The 14,275-nt window shown below is 39.5% G+C and overlaps 1 protein-coding gene across 2 annotated transcripts in view; it reads left to right on the forward strand.

Moving 5' to 3' along the window:
- The window catches only part of CHRNA5 (cholinergic receptor nicotinic alpha 5 subunit), a 29,794-nt gene extending 15,533 nt beyond the window's left edge, over nucleotides 1–14,261 (forward strand). The window contains exons 3-6 of one of the 2 annotated variants that reach the window (XM_034939245.4): nucleotides 5,643–5,687; nucleotides 7,316–7,425; nucleotides 8,806–9,637; nucleotides 12,091–14,261. In XM_034939245.4, the coding sequence (XP_034795136.1) occupies nucleotides 5,643–5,687; nucleotides 7,316–7,425; nucleotides 8,806–9,637; nucleotides 12,091–12,252 (1,149 nt within the window). In that variant the 3' untranslated portion in view covers nucleotides 12,253–14,261. Of the gene's footprint in view, nucleotides 1–5,642; nucleotides 5,688–7,315; nucleotides 7,426–8,805; nucleotides 9,638–12,090 lie in introns of those variants that run through there. The other variant, XM_034939246.3, reaches the window with a different exon arrangement.
- Nucleotides 14,262–14,275: the final 14 nt, after the last annotated feature.

The raw sequence follows: 14,275 nt of genomic DNA on the forward strand, positions 1-14,275 counted from the left end.
AGCCTGGTGTGTGCCCAGGCACTGTGCTAGGCACCAAGGATTACAAAGGTGATTGAAGCAGTCCTTTGCCTGAAGGAACTCACCAGGGAAAAGTAGTGATTGTGTCACATACATGATAACACACTGTGTTTATATATTTTATAGTTTAGAAACTGTTTATCTCAATTTGGTAATTATAAGTCTATCTTTAACAAATTCAAAGATTAAAACATTGTGTATTCCTTAAATGTGTTAAAAATAGTTTCAAAAAGTTAGCTTGAAAGTAGGGAAAAGAAAATAAATTTTTAAGTTTAAGAGAAAAAGTCCAAAAATAGAGTGATAGATTCTTAGGAACTAAAAGTATCACAAGAGATCATTATCTTGGGCTCCCACTTAAAACATTTCAGAAATTTTTCTATGTGACGTTCATTAGTAGAATAAGTTCCCTTGATAAATTGTACTTATTGTCAAGAGATCCTATCTATTTAAACTAAAACATTAATGCTAATTTTTAAACTAGTTTCTTCTTGTTCTGAACATGTAAATCAATAATTATTTCCCTGTTGTGTTCCCAAAATAACCAAGTATATGTATATTTATATATATGTATGTTTTAAAATAACATTTATAGATGTGCTTTATGTTCTGATTACAGAAGCAATGCGTGATTTTTGTAGAGAATTTGGAAAGTGCAAAAAATACAAATGAGAAAATAAAAAGTGACTGTAATTTTACTACCCGGAGATGACTAATGTTAATAATTAGTTGTGTTTCTTGCCAGTCTGTCTTTGTGTATATGTTACCAAATTGGAATAATATTTTAGAAATAATTTTGATTACTGCTTTTTCTCTACTATGACATGATGAACATTTTCTTATGTCATTACATACTCTCCAAATATAATTTTAATAGTTACATATTTCTTCTATAATTTAAGCATTCTCCCATTTTGAACAGAAGCTTGTTTCCAATTTTTCTTATTATAATTAACAATGATGAATATATTTGTACACAAATGCCTGAACGTCTCCTTTCCTTAAGAAAGGCAGTTAGTGAACCAAAGGATATACCTTTTTCAAAGTCTATTGCTATGTCATCTAATTGCTTCCAGAAAGGTTAATGAATATATGTGGACTGTGTGTGCTCAGCCCTTAGCTAGTCAATATGGGGAGATTTTAAATGAAAATAGGAAAGTGGAAAAGTAAGGTGGTAGCCAGGTGTGGTGGTTCATGCCTGTTATCCCAGCACTTTGGGAGGCCAAGGTGGGTGGATCACTTGAGGTCAGGAGTTCCAGACCAGCCTGGCCAATATAGCAAAACCCCATTTCTATCAAAAATACAAAAATTAGCTGGGCGGCGGTCCGTGCCTGTAATCCCAGCTACTCAGGAGGCTGAGACAGGAGAATCGTTTGAACCCTGGGAAGCAGAGGTTGCAGTGAGTTGAGATTGCACCACTGCACTCCAGCCTGGGCAACAGAGCAAGACTCTGTCTCAAAAAAAAAAAAAAAAAAAGAAAAAGTAAGGTGGGTGGGGCTTGCTCTCAAAGATCTTTCTGGTTGAGGTCATTGGCACACAAATGGTTTAGAAAACTGTAGCACTAAATCATGATGCCAGAAAGAGCTGGGAATGCAGATCTTAATGAATGACCTTATCAAAGAAGGTAGGGTAGATGAGGTGGCACCCGAGCTGACTTTGTAGGAAGTGTAGGGTTTCACGTGGCAGAGAGGAAAAGTATTTAAGTACAAAGGAACAATATAGTTGTAGGTATATAAGTGATAACTGAGCCTTCCTGTACAGCTGTTTAGATCAAAAGATGAATGTTGGGAGCCCTGGCATACAGGAGTGGTCTGACTGGACGGTGGAGAAGGTGAGGAGAATCCCTGCATGCCACTTCGTCTTTACTCCTGCCATGTTTACTTCTTGGGAGAACTTTCCTACTGGCACTAGCCATTTATTATTCAAGGCCAAATTCATCTGTCAGATCCTTTGTGAAATCTTTCCAGAATCCATAAGACAGCCTCTCCTGTGTTCAAAAATTTTTTTTTTTGCACTTTAATATGGTGCCCATTACACTCACTGGTACTCATGTGCTCTGGCATTTCATCTTCAAAGCTGGGTGAACTTTATTCCTTGTATCTGTCCCAGAACCTAGCACGGTATCTGGTACATAGTAAATGCTGAATGAGTGAGAGACCTGATAGGCAACAGACACGATCAAAGCAGTACTTTCAGAAGATCAGTAAAACAGTAATGTACATGGTTTTGAGGAGTGAAAGAGAGACTAGAAAATGAAAGGCAAGTTAGAAGACCACATACAAGAAGGAACAGGACTTGACCACTGAATATGGAGGGAGGCATCACATTTTGAAGCCTAGGTGATTAGAGTGGAAGAGTAACACATTTGAAAAATACTGTCGGCCGGGCACAGTGGCTCAAGCCTGTAATCCCAGCACTTTGGGAGGCCGAGGCAGGTAGATCACAAGGTCAGGAGATTGAGACCATCCTGGCTAACACGGTGAAACCCCGTCTCTACTAAAAAATACAAAAAAATTAGCTGGGCATGGTGGCGGGCACCTGTAGTCCCAGCTACTCGGGAGGCCGAGGCAGGAGAATGGTGTGAACCTGGGAGGCGGAGCTTGCAGTGAGCCGAGATTGCGCCACTGCACTCCAGCCTGGGCGACAGAGCGAGACTCTGTCTCAAAAAAAGAAAAAAAAAAAGAAAAAAGAAAAGAAAAATACTCTTCATTGTTACGGGAGTAGGGCAGAGAAGATGATGAGTTTGATTGTGGTTTGAGGTGTTAATTCCAAAGAAAATGTTCACTAGCTTTTGGGAAGTCAAGACTGGCTCTGAGATGACAGATGAGAACAAGGATGTCCATCTGGAATTGCTGGCCTGGAGGAGACTGTTGAAAACTTTGATGAGTTTTTTTGTTTTTGTTTTTGCCCTTGCCTCTCACCTCCCACTTTGATGAGTTTTTAAAGTTAGTGGGAAGAGCAGGAACCTGATCCTTGAGGAGCATTTGTAGAAAGTGGTAGAAGGAAGGGGTAACCAAGCAGAGAAGTTGGGGAAGGGTTGCTTCTTGAGAGAAGAGCCCAAAAAATGAAATGTCAGTGACTACGAAAGCAGAAGAGGACTGGAGTCAGGGGAGATGAAGGGTGAGGGCTCTGGAGATGGAGAATGGGAAATTCACTGAATTGTGTCTGAGATGTTTTAGGTTCCTTTTATCGCTAAGCTCCCCGGAATCATATTTGGTGGATTCCTGCCTTATTTCCCACATATTCTGTCTTTTTTTTGTTTTTAAATCTCATTTTTGGCTTGTTTGTTTTGATTTTAAAGATAAAATCTTTTTATAAATACGATTACCCCTGAAACTCTTCTGCTATACTTACACATGTAGTTAACATTTTTCCATTTGTTAGTTTAGGTTTCCTCCTGGGGATCATCGTACATTTATCTGTCCTCAGTTTCATTTTTGTTGCATCCTCCATTGTGCTGAGCACATTATAGATGCTTGGGAGGTATTTGAGGTCACATTAAATTAGGCGGTATCCCTTATGGTAATGGCTAACCACCACATCTTAGGGGCCATTTGTGAACTTATGGATTATTCTTTTATCTGTGTTATTGTTGAAAGTGCTAAGTATTGACTGGGAGCCCAATTTATGTGTGTGTGCACATTTTTCTAGGGAAAGGGCCCATAAGTTTCATTAGATTCTCAAAGATGACCTATTGCTATATACCATCATGGGTAATATGTTTACCAGAACTTTCCTAATTATAAATGCCTCTGTTTAGAACTTTTGCCTAACAGGCATATTCAGATACAGGGATCAGCAGTTATTCTGGATGGTGTGCGACTAGGGTGGATAGCAGAGTTGGTGGCTTTAGATTTAGGAAATTTGAGTTCTAAAATCAGTGCCACCAGTAATCGGTGCTGTGACTTTAAGCAAGTCACCTCTCTGGGCCAGTTTCTGTCGCCTAGGCTGGAGTGCAGTGACATGATCTTGGCTCACTACAACCTCTGCCTTCCAGATTCAAGCGATTCTCCCACCTCAGCCTCCTGAGTAGCTGGGTCTGCAGGTGTGCCACCATGCCCGGCTACTTTTTGTATTTTTAGTAGAGACCAGGTTTCATCATATTGGCCAGTCTGGTCTCGAACTCCTGACCTCGTGATCCATCCGTCTCGGCCTCCCAAAGTGCTGGGATTACAGGTGTGAGCCACCGTGCCCAGCCAGCTCTAGTGTTTTAATCAAGGAAAATTGCTCTTTGGAACTGCAGTGTAAGAGAGATGGCCGTGCTGCATTTCCCAGTACTCATTCTCCCCATGCAGGGACCTCATGGAGCTGCCTGCATCCTCAGGGGTATGCTTCCTTCTGGTCTCTTCCTTTGTCCTGGGTCACTTATCTGTTGTTGGGACAGGATAAGGAATGGGTCACCTCCAGTTACCTGAGGTATTAGTATTTATTTACACCCCTGTCCTATCTCCCCAGCTGCCTCATACTTCTGTGAGTCTCTGTGCATAGCATTGTGTCCTACACATAATATATTTGCAGCTGGTGATTATGGATCTTTTGTTGATTCTCCTGGCTCCATGATATTTCACTAAAATTTAATGGAAGAAGTATTACTTTAATTACACCTTGAATATTTGGTAAAGGACCGGCATAACAAAGACATGACAGCAGAGAGGTGTAAGTGAGAAGTACCAAGGACCTCCAGTTCTCTACAAAAGTAGGCACGAAAAGCTTTATGAAATTCGCATTCAAGGCTGCCAATATTTTTTCTTTTTCTTTTCTTTTCTTTCTTTCTTTTTTTTTTTTTTAAGATGGAGTCTCGCTGTGTTGCCCAGGCTGTAGTGCAGTGGCATGATCTTGGCTCACTGCAACCTCTGCCTCCCGGGTTCAAGCAATTCTTGTGCCTCAGCCTCCTGAATAGCTGGGATTACATGCATGTGCCACCATGCCTGGCTAATTTTTTTTTTTTTTTTTTTAAGTGGAGATGGGGTTTCACCATGTTGGCCAGGCTGGTCTCAAACTCCTGCCCTCAAGTGATCTGCCCACCTTGGCCTCCCAAAGTGTTGGTATTATAGGCATAAGCCACTGCGCCCAGCCCTCAATGTTGTTTCTGTCTAGCAGACCTACAGGGAGATTCAGATTCTTCCCTCAGCAGAGGCAAATGACTGTAAGAGATGTCCCTCAGGGATGTACAGAAATACCGTATCTCAATGATTCTAAGAAGCACACTTTTCCGCATTTTAATACTTCTGAAATCATGATGTGTCTTACAATTCATGGCAGCTTGTAATTCGTTGACAGCCTTTTTTTCTCCTCTTAGTGCTAAGCACATAAAATAACACTGTGCTTATATCTTAGACTGCATCTTAAATATGAGGAAATATAGTAGTTGAGGTGATTAATGTTAAATGCAAAAATGCCAAAGGTATCTTTTAGTGTAGTTTATCTGAAATAGAGAGTATGTTGAAAGGAGTAATGTGAAATTAGGCTGGAAGAAAGATCCTAGCTTTCTAGAGAACCAGATTGATGAATGAAATGTGGGTACTATGTGAAGAAGAGTGTTTATATAACAATGTGAAATTTATTATTTAAAGAATTATTGTTTCTGTAATTGAAATCAATCTTATTTAAATTTTTATTTTTTAAAGGATGAGAAAAATCAGTTAATGACAACAAACGTCTGGTTGAAACAGGTATGTATGTAAAATTCAAACGGGCACCCAATTAGTGACTGGGACACCTATTTTTATTATATGTATTGTAGCAGAAATACAAGAGTATGTATATTTGTGAATACGAATGAATACGTGACTATATGGCCTTGGTGGATTGGCAGGACACAGAAAGATGAGGGTAGATGGAGTTCTTGTATTTATTCAGCTAGTATTTTTGGAGTGCCTGTTATGTGCCAGACACTGTTATGGGGAAACAGCAGTGAACAAAACAGACAAAAAACCCTGTAGTATTAGTCTGTTCTCACACTGCTATAAGGACATACCCAAGGCTGGGTAATTTATAAAGGGAAGAGGTTTAATGGATTCACAGTTCAGCATGACTGGGGAGGCTTCACAATGATGGTGGAAAGTGAAGGAGAGGCAAAGGCATGTCTTACATGGCAGCAGGCAAGAGAGCATGTTCAGGGGAACTGCCCTTTATAAAACCATCAATTCAAGATGAGATTTGGGTGGGGACACAGCCAAACCACATCACCTGCCCTCATGGAACTTCATTCTAGTGGGGGAAAAATAAACAAGTTGTATAGTACCTTAGAAGCTGATAAGCTTGGGGAAAAACACACTGGAAAAGAAGATAGGGAGTATTGGGGTGGGGGGTGTACTTATAAAAATGGTGGTCAGAGAAAACAGCATTGAGAAGATAATGTCTGAACAAAGTCTTGGTGGAGAGGAAGCAAGCCATGTGTATATCTGGGGAGGAGCGTTCCAGGCAGCAGGACCTACAAGTGCAAAGGTTTCTGAGGCTGGTGTGTGCCTAGTGTGTTTAAGCAGTTGCAAGGAGGCCAGTGTGGCTAGCAGTGAGAGAACCATTGGGGAGAGGGGGTGTAGGAGATGGCATCAGATAAGCAAGAAGAGGCTGGTGGAGTAGCAGCTGCTTATAGGCCACTGCAAGGATTCTGACTCTCTAAGGTGGAAATGGGCAAGAATGAAATGAATTTTTTTTTATAGATAGTCCCTTTTATATAAAGGACTTTTGTTTTTTTCTGGGCCACCATACATATGTCCTAACTGCTGTTGAGCGCTTCCTTTTGTTTTTCTTTATCATCCCTAATTTTTGTACCTACTATTTGTTTTCTAACCCCGAACTCCTGAAAGGCATATATGCTTTTCTCAGGGTGCAGCTCCTAACTTGATCACAGAATTGTAACTGCATGGAGGTAGGGTAAGGTGTTGAAATACGCAGAATGTGCAATAAATCCAACTCCCTTTTGCATGGACCAGAACAGCCAAATTGGGTGACAATACATCTGGAAAAAAGAATGTTTCCCTTGTACCTGGATATTAAGTGCCTGTGGCTTCAAGTCCTGGATATAGTCAGTCAGTTGATGGGAGAAGAGTTGCCGAGCAGAGCCATGAACACATCTAGCTCTGGTTCTCACCTGTGTCTCACAGGGACCATGGTGAGAACCACCACACAAGGGGACAGGGTTATCTGGTGCCCATAATAAGAAAGACAGGGAGGTGTTCTCTATTGGGGGTAGAGATGATCTCATGTCTAAAATTTCTGGTGTGACAAAAAAGTATGGTATTCACTGTTTTTGACTATTAGTTTTATTGAAATTGAGGCAGATTTCTTTGTTTTAAAGGAATGGATAGATGTAAAATTAAGATGGAACCCTGATGACTATGGTGGAATAAAAGTTATACGTGTTCCTTCAGACTCTGTCTGGACACCAGACATCGTTTTGTTTGATAAGTAAGTTATATTCTAAATATAGTTTTATATTTTCAAAAGAAAACATTTGTATTTCTATTAGGCACTAATAATTTTTCTCCCTTTTGAAATTGTTTAGGTATAAAAATCAAATGACATGACCGCATGTGCCTGGGTATGATTACATGTTTTATAGATGAGGAAACAGAGGCTTAGGGTGGTTGTTCTTGTCCAAGATCACAGAGCTAGCACATGGCAGAGTAGGGGGGTCACACCAAGGGGACTGATACCTCCATTTACCCTTTGATTTACTAGACTACGTATTTGGCAGACTTCTAGATTTTTTTGTATGTTTTTTACGTCGTTGAGGTCATATTTTATGTTGAATTGTGCATCCTTCTAGTTGTGTTTAAATACTGTATCGTCATTTTCCCACAATGAGGAATGCTGGGTTAATTACTAATTCATCTTTAGAGGCATCCTACCTAGGTGTGTTTTGAGGATTTTTTTTTTTTTAACTTAGGGGAGAGGAAAATTCTGGGTACCAGTTTTATTTTTTTCTAAGACCACTCCTGGGCAAATATGGGAATTTGTGCTTATCTTAAAGCACTTTGTCTGATTCGAAAGAAGGCCATTTGGCATGAGGACAGAGCAACTGCTATGCAAAAATATCTTTAATCTTTTGACACCTTTTACCTCCATGCTGCTTAAGAAGTGAACAAAGCTTGTAAGGACACATGATGCAGCTTCCTGGAGCATCATTTTATTTTCAGTAATTGAAAACATTTTTATATTAAACATGGATATATTACAGAATAGTGTGCAAAAGCCACATGAATTTGAAGACAGCAACATTTTAAAGAAATCTTATGTTGGTGGTGTGCTTTCCTAGTATATGGATTCTATACTAGACTTTTCTCATATATGAATTCACTTGGTGGGAGAGCTTGAGAGGCACAGCTGCTTTTCAGGTCATGCCCAGCTTGGTGTTCATGGTCTTTCCCCATCAAAGTAAAAAACGACCAGTATTTGCGATGAAGGAAGAAGAGCACTGTGGAGGGAGTCTAGGAGTGTGGATTCAGGTTCTGGCTGTATGCGTGCCCATTGTGTCAATAGCCTGACTCTATTCTGTGTGTAAGGTGAGGTCTTTTCAATCATTAGAATCTCAGGCTTCTGTGAAAATTTGTCAGTTCTGGAGTAGATGCAGAAGAAGGGGTTCAGTTCTAGTAGAGTTAGATATTTAAGGAAGATATTCCTGGAGCAGGGTCCCTATGTAGCAGGTATATCTTATCTGAAGTATAGTAATTTAAAAATTATTTCATGCAATCAATGATAGGCCTGCTTTTATATTAGGCTTATATTAATACAATTCATGTGCATTGTTTAATTTCTGCATTGTTATTTTATATGTGTGTATTTTAGTGCAGATGGACGTTTTGAAGGGACCAGTACGAAAACAGTCATCAGGTACAATGGCACTGTCACCTGGACTCCACCGGCAAACTACAAAAGTTCCTGTACCATAGATGTCACGTTTTTCCCATTTGACCTTCAGAACTGTTCCATGAAATTTGGTTCTTGGACTTACGATGGATCACAGGTTGATATAATTCTAGAGGACCAAGATGTAGACAAGAGAGATTTTTTTGATAATGGAGAATGGGAAATTGTGAGTGCAACAGGGAGCAAAGGAAACAGAACCGACAGCTGTTGCTGGTATCCGTATGTCACTTACTCATTTGTAATCAAGCGCCTGCCTCTCTTTTATACCTTGTTCCTTATAATACCCTGTATTGGGCTCTCATTTTTAACTGTACTTGTCTTCTATCTTCCTTCAAATGAAGGTGAAAAGATTTGTCTCTGCACTTCAGTACTTGTGTCTTTGACTGTCTTCCTTCTGGTTATTGAAGAGATCATACCATCATCTTCAAAAGTCATACCTCTGATTGGAGAGTATCTGGTATTTACCATGATTTTTGTGACACTGTCAATTATGGTAACCGTCTTCGCTATCAACATTCATCATCGTTCTTCCTCAACACATAATGCCATGGCGCCTTGGGTCCGCAAGATATTTCTTCACACGCTTCCCAAACTGCTTTGCATGAGAAGTCATGTAGACAGGTACTTCACTCAGAAAGAGGAAACTGAGAGTGGTAGTGGACCAAAATCTTCTAGAAACACATTGGAAGCTGCGCTCGATTCTGTTCGCTACATTACAAGACACATCATGAAGGAAAATGATGTCCGTGAGGTCTGTGATGTGTATTTACAAATGTAGATCTGCTTCCATTTTAAGTTCAGAAGTTACTTTCATTAATTTTGGCAGAGTAAACAGCATGACCCTTAAGTAAGACTAAGCATAGATTGAGGGCCAGAATTGTTGACATATTTTCTATAAAAGATCTTTACTAAGGCTTGTTTCAGTTAAAGCACCTGCAAAATGGGGCATTTACACAAATCTCACTTCTCTACTTCCCCCATCAGCATCTTGGATAACTCTAAAGAAAATTTAGTGTTATATATTCTAAGGAATAATAATCCTGCCATATTTCTTGGCTCTGACCTGATGAATTGTTTTAATTTCTTGGGGTGAGGGCAGTGGGTGAACTGTTTTAATTTTGTCTTCAGTAACTTTGTTTCTAAATTGTGATAATCTGTAGGCAGAACTCCATTATAACAGTTAATGGAGTTATCAAAAGTTCTTTTAGGCTGGGCGCAGTGGCTTCATGCCTGTAATCCCAGCACTTTGGGAGGCCGAGGCGGGTGGATCATTTGAGGTCAGGAGTTTGAGATCAGCCTGGTCAACATGGTGAAACCCCATTTCTACTAAAAATACAAAAATTAGCTGGGCATGGTCGCACACGCCTATAGTCACAGCTACTCGGGAGGCTGGGGCAGGAGAATCGCTTGAACCCAGGAGGCGGAGATTGCAGTGAGCCGAGATCACGCCATCGCACTCCAGCCTGGGCGACCGAGCAAGACTCCGTCTCAAAAAAAAAAAAAAAAAAAAAAGTTCTTTTAAAGAATGAGCCTAATGTGGAATTTATAAATATAAAATTCAGTCTTGTCACTGTTATTTCTTCTATTGTGTATTACTTTAAACCTATGACTATAGTAATATTTTCATAATTGAATGTACATTAAAATTATGTGAATTATCTGTAAAGCTATTTTAAATGGAAAATTTCCGTCAGGTATGAGGAGACAGAATAAATCTGGCAAAATCACAGCCTTTACCCCAAAAGGGACATTTGATGTATATATTTTTAAAACTTTTTTTCATATTTTAATGATTTAATTTCAATAAGACTTTCCTTCCTTATTTTATTGTATTTCAATAGGTTTTTGGGGAACATGTGTTTGGTCACATGCATAAGTTCTTTCATGCTGATTTCTGAGACTTTGGTGCACCCATCATAAAAACTTCTAATGCTTGTGGGTTTGTGAAGTATCTATTTGGTGGTAGCATAATGAAATTAGTTTATAAGGTTTGGAGCTATCAGTGGAGTTTTTAAAAGTACATAGATTTGTTAGGTAATGGTTTAGACTGAGATGGAATTTAATAAATGTCTGCAAAGTATTGTGCAAAAGGGTCATGGCTCATACTACTAGGACCAAGGAGGTTGGTTTTATTTTCAGATGAAGACAGAGGCAGAGGTGGCCAGGTGTGGTGGCTGACGCCTGTAATCCCAGCACTTTGGGAGGCTGAGGCAGGTGGATCATGAGGTCAGGAGTTTGAGACCAGCCTGGCCAATATGGTGAAACACTGTCTCTCCTAAAAATAGAAAAATTAGCTGGGCATGGTGGCGTGTGCCTGTAGTCCCAGCCACCTGGGAGGCTGAGGCAGAAGAATCACTTAAACTTGGGAGGCAGAGGTTGCAGTGAGCCGAGGTCACGCCACTGCACTCCAGCCTGGGGGACGGAGCGAGACTCTGTCTCAAAATAAAATAAGCAGAGAAGTAACAGGGTTTACAATGCCCTAAATTCTAAATTATCCTACACTTTGGAGGCACAGTTCCCATAGAGGACACCATCCTTCATAGAGGTTCAGGGCCAGGGAAGCCCCTGGTCAAGGAAATGGCCTTGTAGAAAGGGGAGCCCCTGCTGCTTAGTGGCTGGGCTCATCCTTCTTTTTCCTTGTGGTGGCTCCGAGCTGCTGAGCCAGCTTCCTACTAAAGCTGGCTCCAGGGAAGACTGTTCTGTGCTCATGAAATTAGACTGAAGTGGTCCCTAGGAAATCCAAAAATAAATAAAGTGTGTATGTGAGGAAGATGAACAGCTTTCTAACATGTATTATTCTGAACCAACTTTTAATTTGGCATGAAATTAATCTCAGGCTAGAGTCTCTCAAAATATTAAGTAAACACTACTGGGCAAGAATAAGTATAGTAAGAATAATTTTTTTTAGTTTATTATAAAATATCCAAGTCTATTTTAATTTTTAATCTATCAATCAAAATAAACCACTTGTAATATAAGTTGATGTGTAAATGAACATATTTTGTAGTGTCTTTTAAAGCTTATATCTATAGTAGACCTTCAGGCTAGTGTCTGTCCCTGAGCTGAGTATAGGGTCACTTACCGTTTAGAGGCAGCAATGGGAGGCAGAAATTGATTTGGCTTCTAACTCAGTGTGTTTGTTATATCTTAAAATATGTACACAATTTACAATTATTTAATGCATTTTTATTTTTTTCCTAACAGGTTGTTGAAGATTGGAAATTCATAGCCCAGGTTCTTGATCGGATGTTTCTGTGGACTTTTCTTTTCGTTTCAATTGTTGGATCTCTTGGGCTTTTTGTTCCTGTTATTTATAAATGGGCAAATATATTAATACCAGTTCATATTGGAAATGCAAATAAGTGAAGCCTCTCAAGGGACTGAAGTATATATTGAGTTAACACACATATATCTGATGGCACCTATAAAATTATGAAAATGTAAGTTATGTGTTAAATTTAGTGCAAGCTTTAACAGACTAAGTTGCTAACCTCAATTTATGTTAACAGATGATCCATTTGAACAGTTGGCTGTATGACTGAAGTAATAACTGATGAGATACATTTGATCTTCTAAAAATAGCAAAATATTATCTGAACTGGACTAGTGAAAAATCTAGTATTTGTATCGTGGCAAATAATACTAATTTATAATCCACAGTAAAGTTCATCCTTTGACTGTGCTGGAGAATTCCAGTTGTATTTGAAGACTGATTTTAAAACTTTTCTGCATTTGGTAAAGGTATGTAAACTTTCCTGTACTCACTGAGTAACAGCTAATCTTTAATATAATATTATACTGCTATATTTAAAAAGCTGACTACTTGATATAATTACTTAATGTGATGCTTGATATAATAATTACTTAATGTGGCCGGGCATGGTGGCTCACACCTGTAATCCCAGCACTTTGGGAGGTGGGTGTATCACCTGAGGTTGAGAGTTTGAGACCAGCCTGACCAACGTGGAGAAACCCCGTCTCTACTAAAAATATGAAATTAGCCAGGGTGGTGGCGCACACCTGTAATCCCAGCTACCTGGGAGGCTGAGGCAGGAGAATCGCTTGAACCCAGGTGGCGGAGGTTGCGGTGAGCTGAGATCACGCCATTGCACTCCAGCCTGGGCAACAAGAGCAAAACTCAGTCTCAAATAATAATAATAACAACAACTTAATGTGCTGCTGCTTTTCCATAACCAACATTTTAAAAATAAATGAAAAACAGGAATTGGGAACTCCTTTAAGGCTTATTCTTTAGATGCTTAAACTTAATAATTATTGTGTTAACTATTTCTGTAGCTTAGCTTCCACTGTAAAGTCATACAGTAGACAACTCCTGTGGACACGCAGTAGCATATCCTTAACATTAATTTCAATCCTCTTGTCCACATTTCCCACAATTAATAGAACCATCTTCTATATAAATTTTGGTAGTATCTCTTTATCCTTGATCTTAGAATAGTCAGTCCACTACAATTACATGAACCCCATTTAAAAAACATATTTAGGGCCGGGGGCAGTGGTTCACATCTGTAATCCAAGCACTTTGGGAGGCTGAGGCAGGTGGATCACCAGAGGTTAGGAGTTCGAGACTAGCCTGACCAACATGGTGAAGCCCCGTCTCTACTAAGAATACAAAAAATTAGTCGGGCATGGTAGCAGGCGCCTGTAGTCCCAGCTACTCAAGAGGCTGAGGCAGGAGAATCGCTTGAACCTGGGAGGTGGAGGTTGCAGTGAGCCGAGACTGCACCATTGCACTCCAGCCTGGCAACAAGAGCAAAACTCTGTCTCAAACATATTTTGGTCTAAATCATTCTGTGAGAAAACAATCTTCTAATATGAAACACAGTATTCTAATTTGGTATATGCACACTGTTATATACCTGTAATATTTCAGTTTTCTCTCCAACAATTACAATAATAGAATCTTAGAGTTGCAAGGGCCTTTAGATGTAATCAATCTTAGCCTATTACTAGTAGAGCGTAAATGATTGATTTAGTACAGTATAATGTATCACAGTTAAAACAGTTAAATTCCATCTCTAAATGTCACCACTTCAGGTGTGACCAGGTAGCAAACACTGACAGAAATCCTCTGTTCAATTTAGAACTCTTAGCGGTTGAGATCACAAACACCTCATTTATTTATAAGTAACCTATCTAAGTTCAAGCCAATGCTCTTTGGAAGGCAGAGGAGACCCTATCTAATTTGCATTTAATCGTAGGCATGTGTTTAATGCCATTTAATGAGTGAAAGCCTGGTGTGATGAATTTAGATTGCCTGCCAGCTACCTACCTTAGTTCGTATACATCCCTGATCCCTCTTATACTACCATTACTGTTACTTATGATTTTTATATATAAATTTTTATCGACATCTTTCTTTTGACTT

The sequence above is a fragment of the Pan paniscus genome, chromosome 16, assembly GCF_029289425.2.
Source record: "Pan paniscus chromosome 16, NHGRI_mPanPan1-v2.0_pri, whole genome shotgun sequence".
Classification (NCBI taxonomy): Eukaryota; Metazoa; Chordata; class Mammalia; order Primates; family Hominidae; genus Pan; species Pan paniscus.